Source organism: Jaculus jaculus, chromosome 3 (genome assembly GCF_020740685.1).
Source record: "Jaculus jaculus isolate mJacJac1 chromosome 3, mJacJac1.mat.Y.cur, whole genome shotgun sequence".
NCBI classification, from domain to species: Eukaryota; Metazoa; Chordata; class Mammalia; order Rodentia; family Dipodidae; genus Jaculus; species Jaculus jaculus.
In genome coordinates this window covers 60,000,277-60,027,106 of record NC_059104.1, presented here as the reverse complement: position 1 = coordinate 60,027,106, position 26,830 = coordinate 60,000,277, and the positions used below count along the sequence as shown (strand labels likewise).

Here is a 26,830-nt window from a genome sequence, read left to right as displayed (position 1 = left end):
AAAAGGGTTTCTTTCAGCTTACATTGTCTGAGTCCATCATGGTGGGGTAGACATGGCTGGCTAGGGCAGGGAGCTTTAGTCACAGTGCAGACAGGGATCAGAAGAATAGCAAATAAGTCTGGCCCTCAAAACCTCAGTGCCCACCCCCAGTGACCCACTTCCTCTAGCAGGTCTCTGCCTCCTAATGGTTCTGCAACCTTCATGAACAGCACCAGCAGCTGGCGGTTAAGTATGCAGACACATGACACTATGGGAGGGAAGCAGCATTGTACATTCACTCCAGAGGCTAAGTGCATTCTGGTCTGTAGGGTGACCCTACCTTGAAAAATACAAAACAAATAAAATTTGGGGCTGGGTGTGGTAGCACATACCTTTGATCATAGCACTTGGAAGATATCTGTGAGTTTGAGGCCAGCCTAGAACTACAGAATGAATTTCAGGTCAGCCTGGGCTAGAGTGAGACCCTAGGGCCTTGATAAAAGCCAAAACCACCACCAACAACAAAAAGCAAACAAACAAAAGTATAAAAAGCAGATTGACTTTAAAATTCCTAACTTGGGGGATTAAAGAGATGGCTTTATGGTTATGGTGCTTGCCTGTTAAGCCTGAGGACCTGGTTTAATTCCCTAGTGTCCACGCAAGCCAACTGCATAGGGTGACACATGTGTTCAGAGTTTGTTTGCCATGGCTGGAGGCCCTGGTACACCGATTCTCTCTATATCTGCCTGCCTTTCTCTCTCTGATGAACAAATAAAATATTTTTTTAAACTAATTTTCTGGGCTGGATAGATGACCTAGCAGTTAAGGTGTTTGCCTGCAAAGCCAAAGGACCTCGATTCAATTCCCCAGGACCCATGTAAGCCAGATGCGCAAGGTGGCACATGCATCTGGAGTTCATTTGCAGGAGCTGGAGACCCAGGCATGCCCATTCTCTCTCTCTCTGTCTCTCTCAAATAAATAAATAAAATATTTAAAAAATTCTTTCCAGCAGCTCATGCATAAATTGCTAAATCTGTTGACAATGATATGGGAATTTTGGGGTTCCTCACCAATATATTCCAGTGTATCAATACATTTGGGGTATCCCTGAGATTTTTATCTCATGTATTTAAAGAATAGAAATCCACAAACCAGAAGGTAAAGTTTATATTTTATTAAATTAAGGGAATTAAAGACAAGAAAGTACAGAAATAAAGCACATCCTATAACCCAAATTAGAGTCATAGATTCTGAATGAGGTACCTGAACTGACCAGCTATGATGCCAAATTTTGGGTCCACACTTAGCCAATCATAATATAAGGGTCAGGTTTAAACTAGCCAGGAATTTTTTTTTTGTCTTTCACTTATTTAGCTATTTATTTAACTTTATTGACAGCTTCCGTAATTAAGATAATAAACCATAATTCCCTCCCTTCCCCCACTCTCCCCTTCACAAATCCACTGTCCATTGTATCTCCTCCCTCTCTCCATTAGTCTCTTTTATTTTGATGTCATCATCTCTTCCTCCTATTATGAGGGGCTTGTGAAGGTAGTGCTAGGCACTACTAGGTCATGAATATCGAGGCCAATTTTTGTCTGAGCCATTGCATTGTAAGCAGTTCTAGCCTTCCTTTGGCTCTTTCATTCTTTCTGTCATGTCTTCTGCAATGGATCCTGAGCTTTGGATGGTGTGATAGAGATATTTCAGTGCTGAGCACTCCTGTCACTTCTTCTCAGGACTTGTGGTGCGTTTTGGGATCATCACAAGGTCACTGCCATTTGAAAGTGAAGCTTCTCTAAAGAAAAGTGAGAGTAGCATTAATATATGGGTATGAACATTAAGAAAAGTGCTTATTGGGCAGTTTGGTGAGCATAATATATGCATTTAGACTGACAAGAGCAGGTGTTACCACTCCTAGGACTCATGACCTCCCCCGCTGACATTCAAAGTGCTGACATTATAGGTGACATCACACCTGGTCCCTATATTTAATACAATGTCAGCTATAATTTGTTGTTAGGCCGTGTGGAAAATATGAGAAATACATATGACTCATATCTTGGTAGAATTGTCAGATATTTAGGTTTTAAGTGATTTGGAATTTGCTAATTGTTTCACTTCATTTGGTAATTTGAATAGGACGATACAGGCTTCAGCTCCAGTTCCAGTGGTCGTGTCTCCTGGCAACCAGCAGTTACATACAGTAACACTCCAGACAGTGCCACTCACAACAGTTATAGCCAGCACAGACCCATCCTCAAGTGCTGGGTCTCAGAAGTTCATTTTACAAGCCATTCCACCATCACAGCCCATGACAGTGCTGAAGGAAAATGTCATGCTCCAGTCACAGAAGCCAGGCTCTCCTCCTTCAATTGTCTTTAGCCCTGCCCACGTACAGCAGGTTCTTACAAGCAATGTTCAGTCCATTTGCAATGGAACCGGAACCATTAGTATGGCTTCATCCCCATCCTTTAGTGCTACTACGCCCATGGTGACCTTTTCTAGAAGTTCACAACTGGTGGCTCACCCACCAGGCACTGTTATCACTTCAGTCATCAAAACTCAGGAAACAAAAACTCTCCCACAGGAAGCAGAGAAAAAGGAAGGTGAAGATCATTTGAAAGAAGACACTGAGAAAATTGAGCAACAGCCACAGCCTTATGTGATGGTGGTATCCAGTTCAAATGGGTTTACCTCTCAGGTAGCTGCGAAAAAAAATGAACTGCTAGAACCCAACTCATTTTAATTAATACACCAAAGGGATTAGGATGATTCTTTTTAACTGAAGTCATTTTTCAGTGGTCTACAGCACTCTCATTCTATGATAAATCCACAGAGGTTTCTAATTTTATAATTGTTAAAAATAGTTAATTTTGACTTTACTAGATGAGGAAAGCCTAAGTGTTTTTCTTCTCTAAATGTTTCAATTCAGTCGTGAAGGACCAGGCATTTTATACTATGAAGACATTCTTTTTGAGACTTCTTGTTCAGTTGTTATATCATAAATATTTTTAAAAATTTATTTTCTAATTTTACATTGTGTTAGCTTTTCTGATTCTTTTGTAAATACAATACTTGAGTATATGTCAATCAGAAATTTATACAGGACATCTTTTCATTCCACTTATATAATTTAAGTCTTTACTCAGATGCAAGTAGCTTATTTTATACTGTTAAAATTATGTTGTCACTTTGATTGACATTAGTTGGCTGTATTGCTTAACAAACTAAATATGCAAACTAATATTAAAAATTGAAAGATAGGGCCAGGTATGGCGGTGCACACTTTTACTCCCAGCACTTGGGAGGCCGAGGTAGGAGGATCACTTGAGTTTGAGGCCAGCCTGGGACTATGGTGTTCCAGGTCAATCTGGGTTAGAGCAAGACCCTACCTCAAAAAAAAAAAAAAAATTGAAAGATAAGCCTGGTGTGGTGGTACATGATTATAGGCAAAAGGATCAAGAGTTCAAGGCCAGCCTAAGCTACACAGTGACTTGGCTACATGAGCCCGTCTTAAAAAAGGGGGCGGGGGTTGGTGGCACACACCTTTAAATCTAACACTCAGAGGCAGAGGTAGGAGGATTACCATGAGTTTGATGCCAGCCTGAGACTACATGGTGAATTACAGATTAGCCTGGGCTAGACTGAGACCCTACCTCTTAAAACAAACAAAAAGAGCAGGGTATGATGGTGCAATGCCTTTAATCCCAGCATGGAAGGCTGTAGTAAGAGGATTATTAGTGAGTTCAAGACCACCTAAGACTACATAGTGAATTCCAGGTCAGCCTGGAGTAGAGGGAGATTCTACCTTGAAAAAAACCTAATATCTGGGTTTTAGAAATAGATATTTTAAGAGCATCAGCCTATGAGTGGCATTCCTATTAACTATGTAGGCTTGAGCAAGCTATTTGATCTTTTGGAGCCCTAGTTCTTGTAAGAAGAAGGGATAAATGGACTGTACTGAATTTTCCTTCTTAAATTTTATGCTTCTAACACCTATACTTTGTCAAAACATTGTCACATTGCTTCTTAATATAGGTAAAGTGTGTTTCTCCTATAAAATTCTTTCTGTTCTCAGTAAGATCTACTGTACATTCTCTCCTAGATTACCGATTCCTTAAACTACTGTGTATTGTGGCTTATCAGTACATTTACATTGCCGAGTGCTGAATGCTGTACTGCTGTTCTGATAGTCAGGGTTTTAAGAGTCAAGAAGGCAACGTGAGTCTTGGGCTAATGTAGCTAAGCCAGTTATTCTAAAAGCACAGTTGCTTTTTATTTGGGTCATTTTTTTATTGTGGTGAAGTGGGGAAGTTTCATACAGAGATAACATATATCCAAGTTTCTGAAATATAGTTTTTAGATAACTTTTTCCAACTGTAAATAATGTATATTTAGTGCTAGAAGAAATGTTTTCTGAAAATTTTTAGAATAGATTTTTGTAGATGAAAAATCATGTTTAGAGGTCTAATGTTATATGTTTTCATATTACAAGTGAATTTGTATTTAAACAGAAATTTAAATTTTGGAATCCTCTAAATGTTTTTGTATCTTTAATTGTTATTAAATAAATCATGTAAAAATTCTCAGTATCTTGTCTTTTTGTAAAAAAAAAAATACTTATTTAGAGCCGGGCGTGGTGGCACACAGCTTTAATCCCAGCACTGGGGAGGCAGATGTAGGAGGATTGCTATGAGTTCGAGACCACCCTGAGACTACATAGTTAATTCAAGGTTAGCTGGGACCAGAGTGAGACCCTACCTTATAAAACAAAACAAAACAAATTTTTGAGAAAGAAAGAACCACATACATAGAGAATGGACATACCTGAGTTTATAGCTATTAACTCCAGACACCTGCGCCACCTTGTGCTTTGTCTTACATGGTTACTGGGGAATGAAACCTGACTACTTTGGCTTCGCAGGCAAGCACCTTAACCACTAAGCCATCTCTCCAGCCTGTCATTTTTTTTTTTTTAACAAGGTCTCATTATGTAGCCCATGCTACCCAGGAACTGGTGATTCTCCTGACTCAGCCTCCTGAATGCTGCTATTGAAAGGATATGCCACCATGCCTGGCAAATATTTAAAAGAAAATGTATGTTTACAATGTTGCTAATATTTACAATTGTACTAGTATTAAATGTTTCTATAATAAACCCCTTTAGTCAGAATTATAGGATGTTATCCTCTTACTTTTGGCCGTGCTATATGGTACTTTGTAGATATCACACGAATGATTATCAATGACAGTCCATTTTCTGCTGTTATAATACCACAGACTAAGTAGTTTATAAAAAATCTGTAGCTGGGTGTGGTGGCACACACCTTTAATCCCACAGCCTAATCCCAGCACTTGGGAGGCAGAGGTAGGAGAGCTGCTGTGAGTTCAAGGCCACTCTGAGACTACACAGTAAATTCCAGGTCATTTGGGGCTAGAGCAAGACCCTACCTTGAAACATCCCCTCCTTCCCCCAAATGTTACCAAATATTAAGGTGGTGCTGATATTTATTTTTTAAAATTTATTTTTATTAACAATTACCATAATTGTAAACACTATCCCATGGTAATGCCCTCCCTCCCCCCACTTTCCCCTTTGAAACTCCATTCTCCATCATGTCCCCTCCCCCTCTCAATCATGATCTTTTCCTCCTATTATGATGGTCTTGTGTCAGTGGTATCAGGCACTGTGAGGTCATGGATATCCAGGCCATTTTGTGTGTGGGGGGGGGGGCACGTTGTAAGGATCCTACCCTTCCTTTGGCTCTTAAATTCTTTCCACCACCTCTTTCGCAATGGACCCTGAACCTTGGAAGGTGTGATAGAGACATTGCAGTGCTGAGCACTCCTGTCACTTTGGAGTCATCCCAAGGTCACTGCCGTCTGAAAAGAGAAGGTTCTCTACCAAAAGTGAGAGTGGCATTAATACATGGGTATGAACATTAAGAGAAGTGCTTACTGGGCAGTTGGATAAGCACAGTATACACATATAGCCAGACAGCAACAGACGTTACACCCCTAGGGTCATGACTACCCTTATTCTAGGTTTTCAGAATCAGGGATGTATTCCTGCCCATGAAGCAGGCCTCCGGTCCAGTTGGAGTGCAGTTGGTTTCCACCATCATTGATGTGCTACTATTGCACCGGTTGGCTCATTTGGCCTGACTGGCCACATACAAGGCTTGCGGTGTCCACTGTTGAGTTTCTTCACTGGTGATTTCTCTCTTTCCCATTGAGCTGCATGCAGCCTAGCTTTTCCAGCTTTCTGTCAGCTTGTCTACACAGAGGAGGTTTTCAGCTCAGCTCCAGCAGGGTTTCTCAGTGGCCTTGCAGCCCAAGTATGTGGGGTCTTTAGCAATAGGGTCTTATCATCTATTCCTGGTGGGAAACCAAGGACCTCGGCAATAACCTATAATGTTTTGGGGGCATCAGGGTCCTCCCTGGCCGACTCACTGGAATGTATCCCATCCCTGGCACTAAAAATTTCCTAGTAACAATCTACCGCTTCTGAGTGTTCCATTGTCCAAAAAAATAGGTTTCTATATTATTTATATCCTCTTAGATTTTGATTAGCCTTCCCTTCACTTTTCCTTTAATCAATCTCTTCCTCTGACCTCACTTGGGCCTTTTCACCCCCATTAATCTATTCTTCTACTTACATATATACAATAACATCCTATTAAGTATCCTCCTCCCTTCCCTTCTTTTCCCTTTCTATCTCTTTTCTAGGTGCTGATATTTCTGAGAGAGCCATGCTTTTTGGAGGGCAGGGGGAGGTGGGAGGGTGGGTAGGCAGTGTCTCACTCCCTGCCCAGGGTGGCCTCTAACTCATGGTGATCCTCCTACCTAGAGTGAGTTCTGGATCAGCCTGGGCTAGACTGAGACCCAAACTCGAGAAAAACAAATTCAAATTTTGCAACACGGTTGGTCCTAAGCATTTCATACAAGGGATATTCAACCTGTTTTATTTATAAAGCAATCAGAAAATTAACTAGAAGGTTCATTTTGAAATAGAAATCTCAGCAAGGCATGGTGGCACAGCACTAAGGAGGCAGAGGCAGGAGGATGGCCTGACGGGACTCTGGGCTGGAGTGAGACCCTACCTCAAAAAAAAAAAAAAAAGAAAGAAAGATAGAAAAATAAAACAATAAAGAAGGCAACAGATTTTTTTTTCTCTTTTGAGGTAGGGTCTCTCTCCAGCCCAGGCTAATTTGAAATCACTATGTAGTCTCAGAGTGGTCTTGAACTCATAGAATTCTTCCTACCTCTACTTCCAGGGTGCTGGGACTAAAGGCATGCACCACCACAACTGGCGGAGATTGATTTTTATAATAAATCTGCTTACAAAATAATGGTAATATATTCCATTCAGTTGTGTCTTTTCTCTTATTACCTAATCATCTCTTAAAAGTCCAATTCTTTTTTGGGTGTGTGTGTGGAAGGGCAGGAAATCCTTTATTCCAAAGCAGACTGAGTTCAGGCTCTCAGCAGCACAGTGGCCACCAGACTAGAAGAGACTAGTTTATTGTAAGGCCTGACCAAGGAGGCAGGTGGTGCTGGGGGCTGGTTTGTGCTCTCAGAGCCTCTCACTCTAGCCCAGGCTGACCTGGAATTCACTATGTAGTCTCAGGGTAGCCTCGAAGTCTCCAAGATCCTACCTATGCCTCCCAAGTGCTCGGGTTAAAGGCATGTGCCATATGCCCAGCAAGAGAGGGTGATTCTTTAGGGGAAATTAGACATTTGTTGGCAGGCATGTGCATCATCCTGTCCAGGACTGCCATTAGCCTGGTTCAGTTCCTCCAGGCGGGCTGTATCCTGAAGCCCCCAGTTGATTCTGCATCTGAGGGATGGGTCAAAGCACATGCTGCTGGGAGGGGGGGGGGTATCTTTCTGTTAACTGCAGAGGGCCCACAGGTGCTTAGTACAGGTTTGGGTTTGAATAGGTGTCTTGCTACTTTGAAGAGCCCCTGGGTAAGACTCAGTGGGCTGATGTCAATCATGTCAATGCAGAGCAACAGGTCTACTGACTGGGGCAGGATTCCACACCATTGCTCCCCCTCCCAAGTTACATCCAGGTACAGCAGGGCCTTCATGTTGGATGGCCTATGGGCTTGAGTGGTGGCAGTGATGCTGTCCTGGCAGTGCTAGTCCATGTCTCATAACTGCCACTCAGTGTGCTCAGAAGGTCCTGGGCACAGTACACTGCATGCTGGCCAGAACCGGAGGCTGTCTCCAACATGCAGACTGCACTAGGCCAGGTCCACGTACTGTCCAAGCACGTGCAAAAAGTGCTCCTTGATCTTGAGGGAGACTGCTAGCATTCCATTCACAGCACTTCTGTAGTCCCAGGCTGTCCTTGAACTCAGTAATTCTACTTCTTTGTGAAGATCTGTTTTTATACTCAACTTACAAGAATTAACATGTAGCTGTGCTAAGGCCTTTCCCTTAGCTAATAGACCTAGTGGAACACACCTGTAATCCCAACACTCAAGGGAGGTAGAGGCAGGAAGATCTGGAATTCAAGGTTATCATCAGCTACACAGCGAGTTTGAGGACAGCTGGGGCTAAATGAGACCCTATCTCAATGCCATTCTTTGTATATGCAGAGGGCTTGGGGCTAAAAACACGCTTTGAAAAACAAGTTTTCTTATTAGAAACTTAGTTGCTAAATTTGGGAAAACAGCAAGAAAAATTCAAGAAACAAAAATCTTCATGGTGCAAAACATTCTTTAGTAACTTTCACTTATTTTCTCATGTCCAAAACTTTTTTTTTGGTTTGTTTTTCAAGGTAGTGTAACAGGGTTTTGGGAGTTCAGGAAGGTGCTTGAACTCAAACCCTGGGTTCATGTCTGTTTTCCAAAGAATTGAGATAAACTGTTGGCAATCCTCCTACCTCTCTGCCTTTCTGAGTGCTGGGATTAAAAGTGTGTACCACCATGCCTGGCCAAAACACGATTTTTATAGGCATATGATATTGGGGATGAAATGAACCTCTAACCCTACTGTCATGCTTTGTTAAAAAAATTTACTTAATTTGTAAGCAGGCAGATAAACAGAAGAGAGACAAAGAAAATGGGTGCGTCTGTGCTACTGCAAATGAAGTCCAAATGCATGGGCCACTTTATGCATCTGGCTTTACGTGGGTACTGGGGAATCAAACCCACACCCAAACTTTAGTATTCCACACTTTGTCCTTTAAGGCCTGGCATGCACTCAACATCTGTAGCCTGTTTCTCTAACTTGAGTATGGACTTCATTTGACGTCTGAATTACCTTTCCCCCTCCTTTATTGAATCTCATTCATTTTCCGAAGCTGAGTCTAGGTGCCACATTTACCCCCACTTTTTTAAAGTAGGGTCTTAACTTCCTCAGCTTTCTGCGTGCTGGGATAAAAAGGCGATCATGTTCAGCTGGATACCACTCCCTCCCCCACACCAGATAGGGACTCAACAGTGGCCCAGGCAGACCTCGAACTCACAGCGATCCTCCAACCTGGGCCTCCCAAGTGCTGGAATTAAAGGCGTGCGCTAGCCTGCTCGACCCTTCTCCTTAGAACGAATTTGGTTTAAGCTTCGCGAGGGCACTAACATCTTTGAATTCCAGGCTCTGGTACAGTCTGGGTGCGGTGGACACCGAATGCCCACAGCTTGTTTACTTGCGAGTCTGTCAATCCCACTCCCTCTAGCTCCCTGTCCCAGAGTTTGCAGGGTTTCCCAGTTTATCCTGGGGACTCAAAGGACGGGAAGAGGGCCTGACCACTAGTTTCGAGCACAGAGTAACACGGAGGGTTTTAGGCCGCCCTCCTCCACTCAGGGCCACACAGAAAGTCCTTTTGTCATGGTCTTGCGGAAAACGAGGGTGTAGAACGCTGGGAAAAGGAAATCTTAAGAAAACTCCGCCAACTTCGGTAAGGGTAAAACAACTTCCGGCGTGTAAACCCTTCGGCGGTGGTGAAATTCCTGCTTCATACGGGTCTTTGGGCAGCAACGAATGACGTCACGGAAAGCTAGACTGCCCGCGGTAGCCATGATGAGCGCCAGTAAGAATGGAGCTTAACGTAGGCAGTGTTAACAGACACGCCCACGCCCCGCCGCCGCTCGATCCTGAGGGTAACAGTTCCTCACAAAGGTGTTTCGAGTTGCCACCCTTGAAACTCTTTCTGCGCGTGGGCAAGACCCCACGGAGGAGGAGAGCCCTCCGTTGCCATGGTTTCCGGGGGCGGGCGGGCACTGTGAGCAATGGTCACGGGATCCGAGGGCGGGGCCGGGGCGCGCAGGTCCTCCATGTTCCCAGCAGGCTCCGCGCCGGCGGCTCCGCTCCCCTCCCCCCAGCCGCACGCTGCGCGGCCGCTCGTTGGCTGCCTAGGACGGAAGCTCGGTTGGTGTTTCTCCAGAAGTTTCCCCCTTGGGCGGCGGCGGAGCTGGTCACCGCGCTAATACCCGCTCCTGCAGCAGCAGCAGTAGCAGCAGCAGCAGCAAGCGTGGGGCCTTGGGGATGGCGGCGGCTGCAGCAGAGCCTGCAACAACCCAGCGGTGCGTGGTCTTCGTCACTTCTGCTGTTTGTTGGGGTCTTTCCTTGGTTGGGGAGCCCCGCTGAAGCCGTTCTTTTTGTGGCAGGTTTTCCCAGAGCTTCTCCGACGCTGTGATTGACGAGGACCCCCAGGTGGCGTTAGAGGTGAGCGAGCCCTGCAGACCTAGAGGGAAAGGCACTGTTGTTCCTGCCGACCCAGCTTCTTCCTCGTATTGCCTTCGAGGGCAAATCGGCAGCTTTTTACTGTGTTTTAGCCACAATATTGAGACTGTGCCCCACCCCTGATCTTTTCCTTACCCCTTCCAGATGCCTGCATCCTGCAATCACATCACTTCTGTTTTATTCTTTGGAAGCAAAGTTGTCCATAGTTGATTTGCAAGGACTTTTTAAATGAAATAGGAAAAAGTGAAAATTGGGCTTAATCCAATGGTACTTTTTCCTTTTGATAATTGTATTTGCCATTCTTACATACTACAAGCTGTTTCTTGTTCATGAAACTTTCCAGAAGGCCTGTCACTGTTCGTTCTTCACTCATTTGTTTTCAAATAAAAAAAATCTGAAGTTACTATGCTCAAGGTGTTGATTGCTGTTGTTTAAAATCTTTTATACAGGGGACTGGGGAAATGGCTTAGCGGTTACGGCATTTGCCTGCGAACCCAAAGGACCCGGATTCATTTCTCAGGACCCATGTAAGCCAGATGCACCAGGGGGCACATGTGTCTGGAGTTGGTATTCAGTGGCTAGAGGCCCTGGCATTTCCATTCTCTTTCTTTCTCATAAATAAAATATTTTTTAAAAGTCATTAATATACTTAACTAAAGTTAGAACTATTTTTGAGCATTAGAGCAATCATAAGGATTGAAATGAGGAGAGACTAAATGACATACATGCTGCTGTGGGTCACAATATTTAGGAAGAATTTTGCTTTGTAGTACAGAAACTTGTTTGTGATGATTTCACATAAATAACCACGTTAAGTTTCTTTTTTCAAAAATTTTTTGGGTTATTTTCATTTATTTATTTGAGAGTGACAGACAAGAGAAAGAGGCAGAGAGAGAGAGAATGGGCGCGCCAGGGCTTCCAGCCACTGCAGACGATTTCCAGATGCGTGCGCCCCCTTGTGCATCTGGCTAACGTGGGTCCTGGGGAATTGAGCCTCGAACCAGGGCCCTTAGGCTTCACAGGCAAGCGCTTAACCGCTAAGCCATCTCTCCAGCCCCACGTTGTTTCTTATAATAATCCAGTGTAAGCATAACAATTTAAGGCAGAAGAGATGCCTCTGCCTTTTTTTTTTTTTTTTTTTAAGATAGGATGGCTGGAACTCGGTTATTTCTGCCTTGTCTGCAGGGGATTACAGCTGTGAGACAACTAAAGGGAGCCTTTTCCTGGGCAGTCTTTTAAAGAAGTTCGATACAGGATGCCAGAACCTCTCTGAGAATATAGTGATGAGAGTAGAACCCTAAAAGAATAAGGTAGCTAGTTTTTAGTGGTTCCCTGACTCAGCCTACACCTCTTTATTTTTTTTCTCTTTTTTTTCTTTTTTGTTTTTGAGATAGAGTCTCACTCTAGCTCAGGCTGACCTGGAATTAGCTGTGTAGTCTCACGGTGGCCTCGAACTCGGTGATCCTCCTACCTCTGCTTCACTAGTGTTGTGATTAAAGGTGTGCGCCACCACGCCCAGCATTTTTAAAAAAATATATAAGTGTGTGTATATAAAATCTTTGGGGGGGGGTTGTTGAGGTAGGGTCTTGCTAGCCTAGGCTGACCTGAAATTCACTATGTAGTCTCAGGGTGGCCTTGAACTTATGTTGATCCTCCTACCCACCACACCTGGTTATTTTTATATTTTATTTATTTATTTGCACAGAGAGAGACTGAGTGTGCCCGGGTCTCTAGCTACTACAAATGAACTCCAGATGCATGTACCACTTTGTGTCTGGCCTTACGTGGATACTGGGGAATTGAGCCTGTGTCATTAGGTTTTCCAGCCATGGGTCTTACCCACTGTGCCATCTCTTGAGCCCTCAAGTTGTTTTTATGAAGTATGAGTTTGTCCCTTTCTGTTTAAATAAATTATTAGCGAATGTTATATGTAAATACACTTCTTGGCTGGCTTATCACTAGTCCTAAATCGATGCTCTTGTTTGTTTTTGCTTTTTGTTTAATGTGAAAGTGAGAGAATTGGCTTGCCAGGGCCTCCAGCTACTGCAGGCTAAGTCCATATGCATGTGTGACCTTGTACATTTTTGTCACTGTGCTTACGTAGGACCTGGAGAGTCAAACGTGGGTCCTTAGGCTTTGCAGGCAAACTCCTTAACTGCTAAGCCATCTTTCCAGTCCTGGTTTGGCTTAAAAAAAATATTTATTTATTTGAGAGGGAAAAAGGGAATAAGTGGGCCAGGGCCTCTAGCCACTGCAAACAAATACAGATGAATGTGCCACCTTGTACAACTGGCTTATGTGGGTACTGGAATTGAACCTGGTTCCTTAGGCTTCACAGGCAAGAAGCTTAACCTCTAAGCCATCTCTCCAGCCTGGCTTTGTTTTTTAAGCAGGGTCTTACTATGTAACCAAAACTTTCCCTGACTTCTCAGTTCTGCCCCTACCTTCTGTGTGTTGGGACTATAGACATGTACCACAACACCTGGTTTAAAGAAATGCTTTTGATTTGATTGCTTGCTTTGTTATGTTGTTGGATATGAACTCAGGGCAATGCTAGGCAAGGGCTTAAACATCAGTGATTTCTATACCTTCCTCTTGATTCCTGATCTAATGGTTGTCTCTGCTAGTTAGTTTTTGGTGTTCTTTTTTTTATTAATTAGTTTTGTATTCAGCGAATACAGTCAGTTTGGTACTATTATTAGCCTCATCTATGGCCTGCCCCCTCCCCTTGGCCCCACATTATTGAGGTATATGGGTCATGCATTGTAGAGTTAGCCCATAGTTATGGGTAAGATAAATGTCTCTGCATATCATGACCCAACATGTGGCTCTGACATGCTTTCTGCCCCCTCTTCCACAAAATTCCCCTGAGGCATGTTGGGCTCATTTTTGGCCTGCTTCAGTAATGAGGTGTTGGGGGCCTCTGGGGCTCTGGCTCTCTGATTTGGTAGGAGTTGATTTTTCTCTGTGTTGATCTCCTTCCCCCTTGTGCTGGTATCCGGTTCATCAGGAAAACAGCGTCCTTGTTTCACCAATTTTTCTTAGTTTCATCCGGGGCCCTTCTGAAGTATGATGGGGTGGCTCTCTTCTTAGGATCTGCATCTATCTGAAAAAGAGAAGCAGATTCTCCAACGGAGAGTAAGTTAGCACCAGGACGAATGAGATAACCCTTACCTTTTTTTTTTAATAGAGAATTTAATAGGTGTAGGCCCTCTTAAAGCCCATGATTGATGGTAGCTTGATAATGGAGAGTGGGCTTATGTTTGGATATGGTTCTGACTTGTTTCCCAGCTCCAGCTATGGGTCCTGTACCACTGAGGGGATCAGTTAGCCAAATCAAGAGCAGTTGGTTCCCCACCATGGCTGTGTGCTAATATTGCACTTGTGTGGGCATCACAACAGGTTATTTGCTGCTAAGTAGGTTAGACCATGAGTTACTTGGACAGATATTGGTCATTTTCCCCCAGTCGCCCATGTAGCACCCTCTGGCACTAGACGCACTGATTGTCTGGGGACTGACTTTCTTCCAACTTCCAGCCATAGGTGTTCTTATACTCATAAAATCATGTAGTATGTGTTTTGCTGAATATCTCTCTGCTTTATTATGTGAATATACATATTATATGAAGTAGTACCTTTTCATTGCTGTGTAGTGTTCTGTGGCAAAATAGCACTTTAACAGTGAACATTGCTGTTATTTCTAGTTATTGGTTAGTGTTTATAAAAGACATTAAATATTTTTGTACATGTATTTTGGTAAGTGCATGTTTTCCTATCTTTTGATAGTATATAACTATGTAATTCTACTAGTTATATACTATGTAATTCTCCTAGTTACATATTAAGCGTTTTAATATTGGGATTCTTTTTCTTTTTCTTTTTTTTTTTTTTTTTTTTAGTAAGGGTCTCCCTCTAGCCCAGGCTGTCCTGGAGTTCACTGTGTAGTCTTAGGGAGACCTCGAACTCATGGCGATCTTCCTACCTCTGCCTCCCAAGTGCTGGGGTTAAGGACGTGCACCACCACGCCCAGCAATATTGGGATTCTTAATGTATGGCACTTAGAGCAGCAGTATCGCATCACTGGGGAACTCATTAGAAATTCTGATTTTTACAGAAATTCCTTGCAGCACATTGATCCACTACTTTCTTTTTTTCAATGTCCAAAAGAAAATAGAGGCTCAAGTCCAATTGATCTGCTACAGTTAGATGCAGAATGGGGAACAAGCACAAACTTCCTCACTTTCAGTCTAGTGCTGTAGAATAGGGGTTCTCAGAAGTTACTCCAGACCAGCAGTAATTCTACTTCTAAAAAAGGAGAGGTCTGTATGATCTGAAGAGAAACCTGAGCATGCTTACATAAACTTAACGAGAAATTCATGTTCTTCAGATCCACCTCAGACTTTTCCCACCACACCTGGATTTAGGAACTTAGTACAAGGAGATAACTCTGACAAAAAGCACCTGTATTAAGAAGAAATAGTCTGTTCCTCTTGCTTCCACTTTCACGTGTTGAGAATAGGTGTGTGCCACTGTTTCCAGTTTTCAGTGCGAGGAATTGAGCCCAGGGCTTTTGTGCATGCTAAGCAAGTACTATATCAGCTTCTCTAAAGGCTTAATTGAAAAAAAAAAGTAGTCTTGGAGCGTTTCAAACCTGCATAAAGATTGCACTTTTTTTTTTTTTTTTTTTTGGTTTTTCGAGGTAGGGTCTCACTTTGGTCCAGGCTGACCTGGAATTAACTCTGTAGTCTCAGGGTGGCCTTGAACTCATGGCAATCCTCCTACCTCTGCCTCCCGAGTGCTGGGATTAAAGGCGTGCACCACCACGCCCGGCAAGATTGCACTTTTTTAAGCAAACCATAAAAATATAAATTTTAGGGGGCCGATATCAATTGGATTAATAATTTTTTTTTTTTTTTTTGAGATTGGGTCTTGCTCTAGCCCAGGCTGACCTAGAATTCACTCTGTAGTGTCTGGGTGAACTCTTGAACTCATGGCATTCCTCCTTCCTCTACCTCCCGAGTGCTGGGATTAAAGGTGTGCACCACCAAACCCAACATAAATATTTTTTAATTCATTAATTTGAGAGAGAGAATGCCAGGGTACTCTAGAGGAAACAGAACCAATAGAATACATTGTATTAAGATGGGAATTTGTTGCATTAGCTTACAGCAGTCTAACAATAGCAGTTTGTGGGCCCGAGAGTCAAGGAACCTGGTGTTCAGTCCACAAGGCTCAATTCCTCAGCAGTCACAGTCCAGCACTGAAGGCCTGGAGGCTTTCTGGAGAGCTGCTGGTCTTCAGTCTACGCCAGAAGGCAGCAAGCAGCACCAACAGCTAGGTAGGAAAGGATTTTTTTCTCTTAGAGCATCCCTAGATAAAGCCCCCCTGAAGAAAGGCCATCCACTCTGGGGGAAGGACTTTTTCCTAGAAGCAACCTCAAAAACCTACTCAAAAGAAATGTCTGGATTCATCAGGTTGATAACAAAACTTAACCATCACGGTGCCACTGCAAACGAACTCCAGATGCATGTGCCATCTAGTGTATCTGGCTTTACGTGAGTACTGGGACTTGAACCTGGGTCCTTAGGCTTTGCAGGCAAGTGCCCTAACTAACCAGCTATTTTTCTGGCCCAAAAGGCGTAATCATTTTCCCCCCAAGGTATGGTCTCAAGCTCCGGCTAATCTGGAACTAACTATAGTCTGAGGCTGGCCTTGAACTCAGAGTGATCTCCCTACCTGTGCTTAATTTTATTCATTTATTTGGTAAATCAAGGTAGGGTCTTACTAGCTCAGGCTGACCTGGAATTCACTATGTAGTCTCAGGGTGGCCTTGTGCTACGGTGATCCTCCTACCTCTGCCTTCCAAGTGCTGGATTTAAAGGCATACACAACCAGCCTGGCCCTGTGCTTAATTTTAATTCCTTAAAAAGGTTGTCTGTAGTTAAGGACACTAGCTTGCAAAACCTGACATACTGAATTCAATTCCCCAAGCCACCTAAAAGCCAGAAGTACTAAGCAGTGCATGCATCTGGAATTCATTTGCAGTGGCAGGAGGTCTCTCTGCCTCTCTCTCTCAAAATAAAGTTAAATGAAAATATTTTTTAAATGTTTTGTTTATTTTTATTTGAGAGTGACAGATAGAGAAAGAGGCAGATGGATAGAGAATGGGCACACCGGGGCCTCCAGCCACTGCAAATGAACTCCAGACGTGTGCACCCCCTGTGCATCTGGCTAACGTGGGTCCTGGGGAATCAAGCCTCAAACCGGGGTCCTTAGGCTTCACAGAAAGCACCTAACCACTAAACCATCTCTCCAGCCTGAAAATATTTTTAAAGATTATTTATTTATTTATTTATTTGAGAGAGAAAAATTGAGAGGCAGATAGAGAATGGGGTTCCCAGGGTCTTCAGCACTGCAAATGAACTCCGAACACATACTGACTTGTACATTTGGCTTTTAAGTTTCCTAGGCCAGCTATGGTGGTGCACACCTTTTATCCTAGCACTCTGAAGGCATAGGTTAGGAGGATCACCATGAGTTCGAGGCTGCCCTGAGACTGCAGAGTGACTTCCAGATCAGCCTGGGTTAGGGTAAGGTCCTATCTTGAAAAACAAAAATTGAAAAAAAAATTTTTTTCTCGGCTAGAGAGATGGCTCAGCAGTTAAGTATGCTTCCTTTGCATAAGGACCTCAAAGGGCTTGGGACCAGAGTTTCAATATCCAGATCCCCTCTAAACAGTTAGGCGTGGCCACCTGAGCCTGTAACCCTAGTTCTTCAGGGGAGCAAAGATCTGAGAATTTTTAGAGCTCCTGCAAACTCCTGAATCAGTTAGAGACTCAGGCTCAAAGCAAGACCAGTTGGAAGAGTGATGAGCCAGGTTTGGAAGCACAGCCTGCTACAGGCAGGCCTGTGGGGCACTACAAAGCACCTGTGTGTATATACATACTACACCATGGGCACAAGCAGAAAGCAAGTTTTTGTCACTGCTGTTGTTTGGGGTTAGTAGGATACTTCACCATTATCTTGGTAAATATTTTAGTATAATTGTTTTTTGCAATTATCAGGTGTTTTAGTTCTGAGATCTTGAAGTTGTCGCTTATTTTCTTTCTCTTTATGGTGGTGTAGATAGAACTTAGAAACTTGTGCATACTGCTCAAGTGCTGTGCCATTGAGCCCACATCACTCATTTTGTGCATGCATATCTTTGGATCTGTTTCTAGTATGTTTGGTGTAGGTTTGCCCTAAGTAATAGCTTTTTGCTACTGTGATTCAAATGTTGGCATTGGAGACTTTGCTCTTTGAGACACCTCCTTTTAGTACCATCCTGCTCTAGTTGACAGCAGCTGTTTTCAAAAACAAAACGAGGGCTGGAGAGAAGGTTCAGTGGTTAAGGCACTTGCTTGCAAAGCCTAATAGCCTGGGTTGGATTCCCCAGTACCTACTTGAAGCCAAATACATAAACTGCGCATGTATCTGGATTTTTTTTTTTTCCAGTGGCAGGAGGTTCTGGTGTGCCCATACTTACATCATGTTTCTGTCTCTTTTAAATAGATACATTAAAAAGTGCTTTATGAATTTGATTCTTATATCACTATAATCTTTAATGGCTTTTTGTTTTGTTTTGTTTTGTTTTTTCAAAGTAGGCTCTCCACTTTAGCCCAGCCCAGGCTGACCTGAAACTCAGGGTGAACCTCCTATCTCTGTGTTCCAAGTCTGAGATTAAAGGTGTGTGCCACCATGTCCTGCAATGGCTTTTTTAAAAAAAAAATTCATAATATTCCTATTTCCTTAATGAGGAGAGGTGGAGGTTTGGTTTGAAGATATATGAGTAGATAAGTAAGAAGCTCTCTATTACTTTCAAGATTTAATTTTTAGTATTTCCAGTTGCTGAGTTCTGAGGAGTTTGAGGAACTGTAAGGAAAGACCCTTGTAGTTGGAAGTAAAGAGTTGGGGAGAGAAGTGTAATAAAAGCAGGGAGTCACATTAGGTTCCAGTAAAGACTTGGACATTTGCTGTGGGTCAACTGGAAAGGCATTGGAAAATTTTGTGCAAAGGCAGGATGTGATTATTGACATTACTATTTGGACCAATAGGTTAAGATGCTAAAAAGGGGTTGTTGGTGTTAGATATATATTGATTGTCTGGTATGCATTAGGTTGTGGGAAATCATACTAGATTAAAACAAAGTCAGTGGTGGGTGGCTATTTAAATAATTTTATCTTTCAAGAAAACAATCTTGCTACCACCCAATCTGTTCTCAAACTTGCAGCCTCCACCCCTTCATTTTAGCCTCCTGTTTGTTGAGATTACAGGTGTGAGCCATGTTGAATTTATATATTTCTTTAAAAAAAATTTTTATTTGCCAGTAGAGTATGGGTAGGAGAGGGAGGCCAGGGCCTCTTGCCATTGCAAACAAACTCCAGACACATGTACCACTCTATGCATCTGGCTTTATGTGGGTACTGGGAAACTAAACCCAGGTCATCAGCTCTGCAAGCAAACACCTTTAACTCCTGAGCACTCTCTCCAGTGCCTTTGTTTCTTAAGAAGTCAGAGATGGATATGGTGTTATACCACAGTAATCTTAGCACTTGGGGTGTGGAAGCACTTGACACTCCCTTCTTTGTGATCTTCTTATAACATCACTAATGTTCCATCTGTCACCTACTTACACTCAGAGCAGTGTAAGTTTTAATCTCTCTAATGCTAACTCTTCTTGCTCAATTGATAATAGCTATCTATGATATTATATCTGGACTTTGAGTAGAATGGTGTAATCCTGTTAGGATTTTCTGACATTGACAAACAGTAGAAAGCCAAGTGATTGTGTATTTATTCTGGTAACCTGCCTGAGTTTAACTTTCTAGGGTTGATGTTTTTCTGTTTTTGTTTTTAAGTTGAATGGCTTAAGCCATCTCTTTTTTTTTTTTTTTTTTTTTTTCCTGGGCATCTCAAATTCTACATGCATGTTGAGTTTCCCAGTAAGTAGAAATTCTTGGTGATGATAATTACCATTCATTGAATTCCTTCAATAGACCAGGAAATGTTAAGTGCTTTGTACAAATACTGTATTGCATTTTGTGCTGTGGCCTAGGTAGAGGTGAGAAGAGGAAAATAGTGCTGTTCTTAGAAGGAAAAGCTCCATGCTTGTATCTCTGTTACACATGTATACATTTATTTATACATGCATATAGATACATTATAGATACATATATAGATAGAAAGATACATACATACCCATGTCAGGCTTGGTTTCTGTTGTTGTTGTTGTTTTGTTTTGTTTTTCCAAGGTAGGTTCTCACTCTGGTCCAGGAATTAACTATGTAGTCTCAGGGTGGCCTCAAACTCACAGTGATCCTCCTACCTCTGCCTCCTGAGTGCTGGGATTAAAGGCTTGTGCCACCACACCCAGCTCAGGCTTGATTTTTTTTTTAAATGTTTTCCTTTTTGGGGGGTTTTGTTTGTTTGTTTGTTTCTGAGGTAGAATTTCACTCTACCCTAGACTGACCTAGAATTCACTATGTAGTCTCAGGGCGGCCTTGAACTCACAGTGATCCTCCTACCTCCACCTCCAGAGTGCTGGGATGAAAGGCGTGCAGTATCATGCCCAGGAAATATTTTTTAGTTTTATTTTATTTATTGAAAGGCAGTGGCAAAGAAAGATTGGGCTTGCCAGGGCCTTCATCTACTTTAAATCAACTCCAGACACTTGTGCCACCTTATGCATCTGGCTTTTGTGGGTACTGGGAAATTGAACCTTGGTCCTTAGGCTTCCTGGGCAGGTGCCTTAACTGCTAAACCTTCTATCCAGCCTTTATCTTACCCTAGCCCTGACCTAGCACTCACTTTGTAGTCCCAGGCTGACCTTGAACTCATGGCAATCCTCCTACCTCTGCCTCCTGAGTGCTGAGATTAAAGGCATGAGCCACCATACATGGCTTGATGTTTTCCAAATAGCTTGTGTTTGTAAGTTACTTGATTAAAGACTATGTTTTAACTAGTATTTGGTAGCTTTAAAAATTATTTACTAACCTGTCATATGTTTGTCTTTGTAGGCACTGACTAAAGCTTTGGAACAGAATCCAGATGATGCACAGTATTACTGTCAAAGAGCTTATTGTCACATTCTTCTTGGGAATTACTGTGGTAATTTTTCTTACAAAGTGTATTGTCTTTATGATTTACATACCAATTTTGCCCATGAATCAAACAAATGGAGGTCATCTTTGAGGATTTGTAACATGGCCTTTGTGTTTTGTTTTTTGTTTTTTCCTTCCGAGGTAGGGTCTTACTGTAGCTCAGGTTGACCTGGAATTCACTATTTAATCGCAGAGTGGCCTCAAACTCATGGCACTCCACTCCCCCTACCTCTGCCTCCCGAGTGCTGGGATTAAAGGTGTGTACCACCATGCCTGGCTGTAACATGGCCTTAAATACAAGGTGAAGTAGCAGCATTGTGATAGCCATGCTGAGTCTTGCCCATTTAACTGTTACTGATGTCTTTTATTCAGTGGGTGAAGAATTTATATGGATTGCATTCATGGTAGCTGGATTTACTGATGAAGAATGGCATCACTTATTAGTATACTCTATTTTTTAAAATTTATTTGAGTGAAAAAGAATGAGGCAGAAAGAGAGAGTGACTATATATGGGCGTACCAGGATCTCTAGCCACTGCAGACAAACTGCAGACACATGGATCACCTTGTGCATGTGGTTTATGTGAGTTACTGGAGAATCAAACCTGGGTCCTTATGGTTCATGGGCAAAGTCATTAACCACTAAGCAATCTCTACAGCCCCTTTTTGAGGCAGGTTCTCACTTTAGCCTAGATTGACTTGGAACACATTCTGTAGTCCTAGGCTGACCTTGAATTGACAATAATCCTCCTACCTCTGCCTCCCAAGTGCTAGGGTTAAAAGTGTGCTACCATACCTGGCTGTAGTTTATTTCAATCAGATTTACCCTGTTTGTAGTTTTCAATAAAAATGGATGTATTTCCATGTTCTGTAACTTTAAAAAATTATTCTGATAGAAAATCTAGGTAGAAAAGTATTCAGTATGTTGAGTTAAATTACATGAATGTTTTTAATGAGAAAAAGAGATGAGCTTTGGGACATAGCTTATTTATTGATAACAGAGAAGCTTTAAGGAGGAAGCTTAGTGTTAGGCTAAAAGAAAGAAAGAAAAAGGAAGTATTTAGTTTTATCTTTGATTTCCTTCTAAAATAATGCCATTTGGCCTTTCTACCAGCTTAAGAATTTAACAGAAAAGACTGATTTAGATTTTGTGTGTAATATTTACTAGATATGTAAATATCTAATGAAAAAGCCTCATCTTTTTATATACAGATGCTATTGCTGATGCAAAGAAGTCTCTTACACTCAGTCCAAATAATTCCACTGCTATGCTAAGAAAAGGGTATGTAATTACCTAGTCATTGTGTTGGGTTAGTATATCTGATTTGTTGGATGACTTGATTAAAAACTTTTTTTGTTTGTTTTTTTGAGGTAGGGTCTTGCTCTAGCTCAATCTGAGCTGGAATTCACTATGTAGTCTCAGGGTGGACTCAAACTCATGGTGATGTTCCTACTTCTGCTTCCTGAATGCTGGGATTAAAGGCCTGTGCCACTATGCCTGGCTTGAAAACTTTTTAGATATTGTAAAATGCTATATTTATACTTATAGCCACATCATAGCTTTCTGATATTCTAAGCCTTTTGAAACCTTTCTGTATCTGTTTATTAATATTTGATGAGCACTATTTCTGTTTTTAAATGTGACTTTTTTATCGTGAAATTTTATTTGCGAGAGAGTGGGTGTGCCAAGTCTTCTTGCTGCAAATGAACTCCAATTATATGTTCCCTTTTGTGCATCAAGCTCTATGTGTGTGCTGGGGAATTGAATCTGGGCCCCACCAGACTGGCAGGTTTTGCGAGCAAGTGCCTTTAACTGCTTAGCCATCTCTCGTTAGTCCCAAGTGTGACTTTTATAAACAAACTAACTCCTTTGTATAATTGTTTTGAAGTAAACAAATCTGTACATTTAAAATCAGATTCATACCAAGTAAATTATAAAGCTGGATTTTAATGATAATTATACTAAATGCTATAAGTATTTAGAAAATCACTTGGTTTATTAACATACTTGAATAAATTGTCTTAATAATTTGTCAGAGCCGGGCGTGGTGGCGCACGCCTTTAATCCCAGCACTCAGGAGGCAGAGGTAGGAGGATTGCCATGAGTTCAAGGTCACCCTGAGATGACAGAGTTAATTCCAGGTCAGCCTGGACCAGAGTGAGACCCTACCTCGAAAAACCAAAAAAAAAAAAAAATTGTCAAAGTGAAGTGTGAAAACTAAAGGCTTTTTTTTTTTTACATAGACTATTTTCCATGACTTCATGTGTATGTAGTAATTTGTTTTTATATTCAATTGTAGGATATGTGAATACCATGAAAAAAACTATGCTGCTGCTCTAGAAACTTTTACAGAAGGACAGAAATTAGATAGTAAGTATTGGGATTATACTAAACAAACTAATCTATTATTTCTGTCCTAAATACTGTAGCTAAATTTTGTTAAGGCATCAGATATGTCATTAGAATCCTAAAACTATATGTAAACAGTGCATTTTCCTTGGCTTTATTATTTGGTGGAAAATGAAAATTTGTGTTATTGTTTTTGTGGGTTTTAAAAAATTTTTTTTGTGGTAGAGTTCACACTATCACACACTGACCTGGAACTTACTTTGTAGACCCAGGCTGGCCTCAAACTCACAGTGATTCTCTTACCAAGTGCTGGATTAAAAGCATATGCCACTACATGTGGGTTTGTTTGTTTGTTTGTTTATTTGTTTCTTGCTTTATTTTTCTAGGTAGAGTCTTGCTCTAGCCCAGGTTGGAATTTACTGTGTAGTCTCAGGGTGTCCTCGAACTCAAGCCCTCCTCCTCCTGCCTCCTGAGAGTGATGGGACTAAAGGTATATGCCACCAGGCTAGAGAGACGGTGTAGGGGTTAAGATGTTTGCCTGCAAAGTCAAAGGATTCAGGTTCAGTTCCCCAGGACCCACATAAACCAGATGCACAAGGTAGTGCATGTGTCTGGAGTTTGTTTGCAGTGGCTGGAGGCCCTGGCACACCCATTCTCTCTGTCTTTCTCTTCCTCTCTGTCAAATAGATAAAATATATATATTTTTAAAGTGTCTGCAGTTGGGGGCTGGAGAGATGGCTTAGTGGTTAAGCGCTTGCCTGTGAAGCCTAAGGACCCCGGTTCGAGGCTCAGTTCCCCAGGTCCCACGTTAGCCAGATGCACAAGGGGGCGCACGCGTCTGGAGTTCATTTGCAGTGGCTGGAAGCCCTGGTGTGCCCATTTTCTCTCTCTCCCTCTATCTGTCTTTCTCCCTGTGTCTGTTGCTCTCAAATAAATAAATAAAAAATGAACAAAGTGTCTGCAGTTAGGCATGGTGGCGCACGCCTTTAATCCTAGCACTCAGGGCAGAGGTAGATCGATTGCTGTGAGTTCAAGGCCATCCTGTATAGTGAATTCCAGGTCAGCCTCGGCTAGAACAAAACCCTACCTCGAAAAAAAAAGGGGGGCTGTTGGGATGGCTTAGCAATTAGGGTGCTTGCCTGCAAAGCCAAAGGACCCAGGTTCAATTCCCCATGGCCCATGTTAGCCAGATGCACAAGGGGCCGCATGCATCTGGAGTTTGTTTGCAGTGGCTGGAGGCCCTGGTGCACCCATTGGCTCTCTTTCTCTGTCAAACAAATAAATAAAAATGTTTAAAAATGTAAAAATTTTAAAAAAAGAAAAACAAGAAGGCAAAAGTCTTACCTTGCTGGGCGTGGTGATGATGCATGCCTTTAATCCCAGCACTTGGGAAGCAGAGGTAGGAGGGTTGTTGTGAGTTTGAGGCCACCCTGAGACTACATAGTGAATTCCAGGTCAGCCTGGGCTAGAGTGAGACCTTACATTGAAAAACCAAAACAGAAAAATCAATATAATAAAGGTTATGTGTAGTCTTAATAGAAAATCATAGACGACTTCATAATTTAATTGTTTTATTAATATTTTTTCTTACTGCTAAAACAATAGCTCTTAACTGGGAACAGTTTTGCTTCCAGGGGGACTTATGTCAGTGTCTGAAGAGAGTTTTGATTATCATGACTAGTGGATGGGGGGAAGTGCCACTGATATCTGGTGAGTAGAGGCCAGGATACTACTAAACATCCTGTAGTGCACAGGATAGTTCTCCACAACAAAGAAGTATCCAGGTCAAAATGTCAGTATTGCTGAGTTTGAGAAATCCTCTTCCTGGAACTATTATGTGTGTTGGAATTTCACTGTGTATTGCTTTATCATTTACTCTGTTGTGCAGAAGAAAGTTTAGGCATGACTATATTAATGGAAGCTATAAATTAAGAAAGTGATAAGGGCAACAGTCTTCAATTTGCTCATTTTAATTTTAGTACATGCATTATATAGCAATTCAGTTAGCAAGCCTGTATTAATATACCCTGAATTCTGTGATACATACTTGAAAACCCCAGAGACCAGGATGCATTCTTTCTCTGTGCTTTTTAGCTTTATTTACCCTTTCCCTTTGTATGGTAAGAAGCTTTGTTTTACTTACTGATTGTGTCAGTTATAAGTTATTCAAGACTATCATTTTGATATAATTATTACCCAGTAGAATATAAGTCTTTGTGCTTAACAATTTTATTAGACATGTATAGTTTAATTTCTTTATAATTTAGGAAACTTAAAGAAACTTACTGGTTTTAATACTTCCAGATCAATTATCAGTTTTTACTTAGATCACATTTAATATTTTTCTTAACACATTTTACTAGGCACACTGAGTAGATATTGCTCAGGATTGTCAGAGGTAAATAATTTGTTGATGTACATTCATATTGCTCTCTAAATATACCAATTACTATGTGTAGTCTCTTTGTTGCCATGTAACTTAGATGCGATGAAACCTCACAAAGTGTAGGAATGTTTCTTAGTGTTGATGTGACAGGCATGTAACAAGGAAAGCTACCGAGAAAATACTAGAGTAGGTCGCTGCATTGAAGAGTAAGAGAGAGAGTAAAGTGAGGAGAGGCTTTTCAACATCAGTCCAGCTGCCGGGTACCAGGCTATCACCCTATCTGACCTGATGGCATATTGGGAATCTGATTCACCTCTACTTTTGTTGGATGAGAGAAAGCTTTCACAACAGGATGGCTAGGAGAAAATATAGATTATAAGTATCTGGGAAAGTAGTGAGAGATTAGTTAGAACTAATAAAAGTTTTATAGGGTGAACAGCATAACATTAAACTTACTGTTAAATTTATAGCTTTACCATTATAGTTGCTATAAGCTCTGGATAGGTAATTTTGGCTATTTTATTTACTCCTAAGTCCCTGGTGCCTAGAATAGTGTTTGGGGCATGGTAGGTATTCAATAGTAGTCGTTTAATGAATATGTTATGTTGTGCATATGTGGAGATGTTACAGTCACATATTTTTTCTTCTAGGTGCCAATACAAATTTCCCTATCTGGATTAAAAGGTGTCAAGATGCTCAGAATGGTAAGTGTATTAGGTAGGTTTCTGTAGTCTTTCATTTTAAAATAAAATGACTTCAGATTTTTTTTGGTTGAAACGAATTTTTGTTTCCTTTTATTTATTTGCAAGCAGAAAGACAGAGAAAATGGGCATGACAGGGCCTCCTGCCTCTGCAAATGAACTCCAGGTGCCTGTGCCACTCCATGCATCTGGTTTTAAGTAATTACTGGGGAACTGAACTCAACTCATTTCATTAGACTATATAGTCAAGTACTTTAACTGCAGATCCATCTCTCCAGCCCCACAAATTTGTTTTTAATATGTGTGTTTTGTGTGTGTGTGTCTTAGGCATCTTAGGCATGCACTCTCCATTAAGCTACAACTGCCTCTCAATAGCATCCTGTTCTTTTTTTATTTAAAAAAATTTTTAAAAATATTTTATTTATTTATATTTATTTGAGAGAGAATGGAAGAAGCAGACAGGAAGAGAGAAAGGGGCATGCCAGGGCCTCCAGCCACTGCAAACAAACTCCAGATGCATGTGCCCCCTTGTGCATCTGGCTTACGTGGGTCCTAGGGAATCGAACCATGGTCCTTAGCC

General features: G+C 41.7%; 2 protein-coding genes and 1 pseudogene across 2 annotated transcripts in view; 2 read left to right on the top strand and 1 right to left on the bottom strand.

Annotated features, from left to right (window-relative positions):
* Elf1 (E74 like ETS transcription factor 1) overlaps positions 1–4,475 on the top strand; it is a 92,737-nt gene extending 88,262 nt beyond the window's left edge. The window contains exon 9 of the mRNA XM_004650999.3: positions 2,122–4,475. Within this exon, the coding sequence (XP_004651056.1) occupies positions 2,122–2,728 (607 nt within the window). The 3' untranslated portion in view covers positions 2,729–4,475. The remainder of the gene's footprint in view (positions 1–2,121) is intronic.
* Positions 4,476–5,145: 670 nt separating this feature from the next.
* LOC101604885 lies at positions 5,146–8,378 on the bottom strand (annotated as a pseudogene).
* A 1,961-nt stretch (positions 8,379–10,339) lies between these two features.
* Positions 10,340–26,830, top strand: part of Sugt1 (SGT1 homolog, MIS12 kinetochore complex assembly cochaperone) — a 50,842-nt gene continuing 34,351 nt past the window's right edge. The window contains exons 1-6 of the mRNA XM_045145456.1: positions 10,340–10,514; positions 10,599–10,656; positions 20,730–20,820; positions 22,026–22,095; positions 23,114–23,184; positions 26,200–26,253. Of these exons, the coding sequence (XP_045001391.1) occupies positions 10,477–10,514; positions 10,599–10,656; positions 20,730–20,820; positions 22,026–22,095; positions 23,114–23,184; positions 26,200–26,253 (382 nt within the window). The 5' untranslated portion in view covers positions 10,340–10,476. The remainder of the gene's footprint in view (positions 10,515–10,598; positions 10,657–20,729; positions 20,821–22,025; positions 22,096–23,113; positions 23,185–26,199; positions 26,254–26,830) is intronic.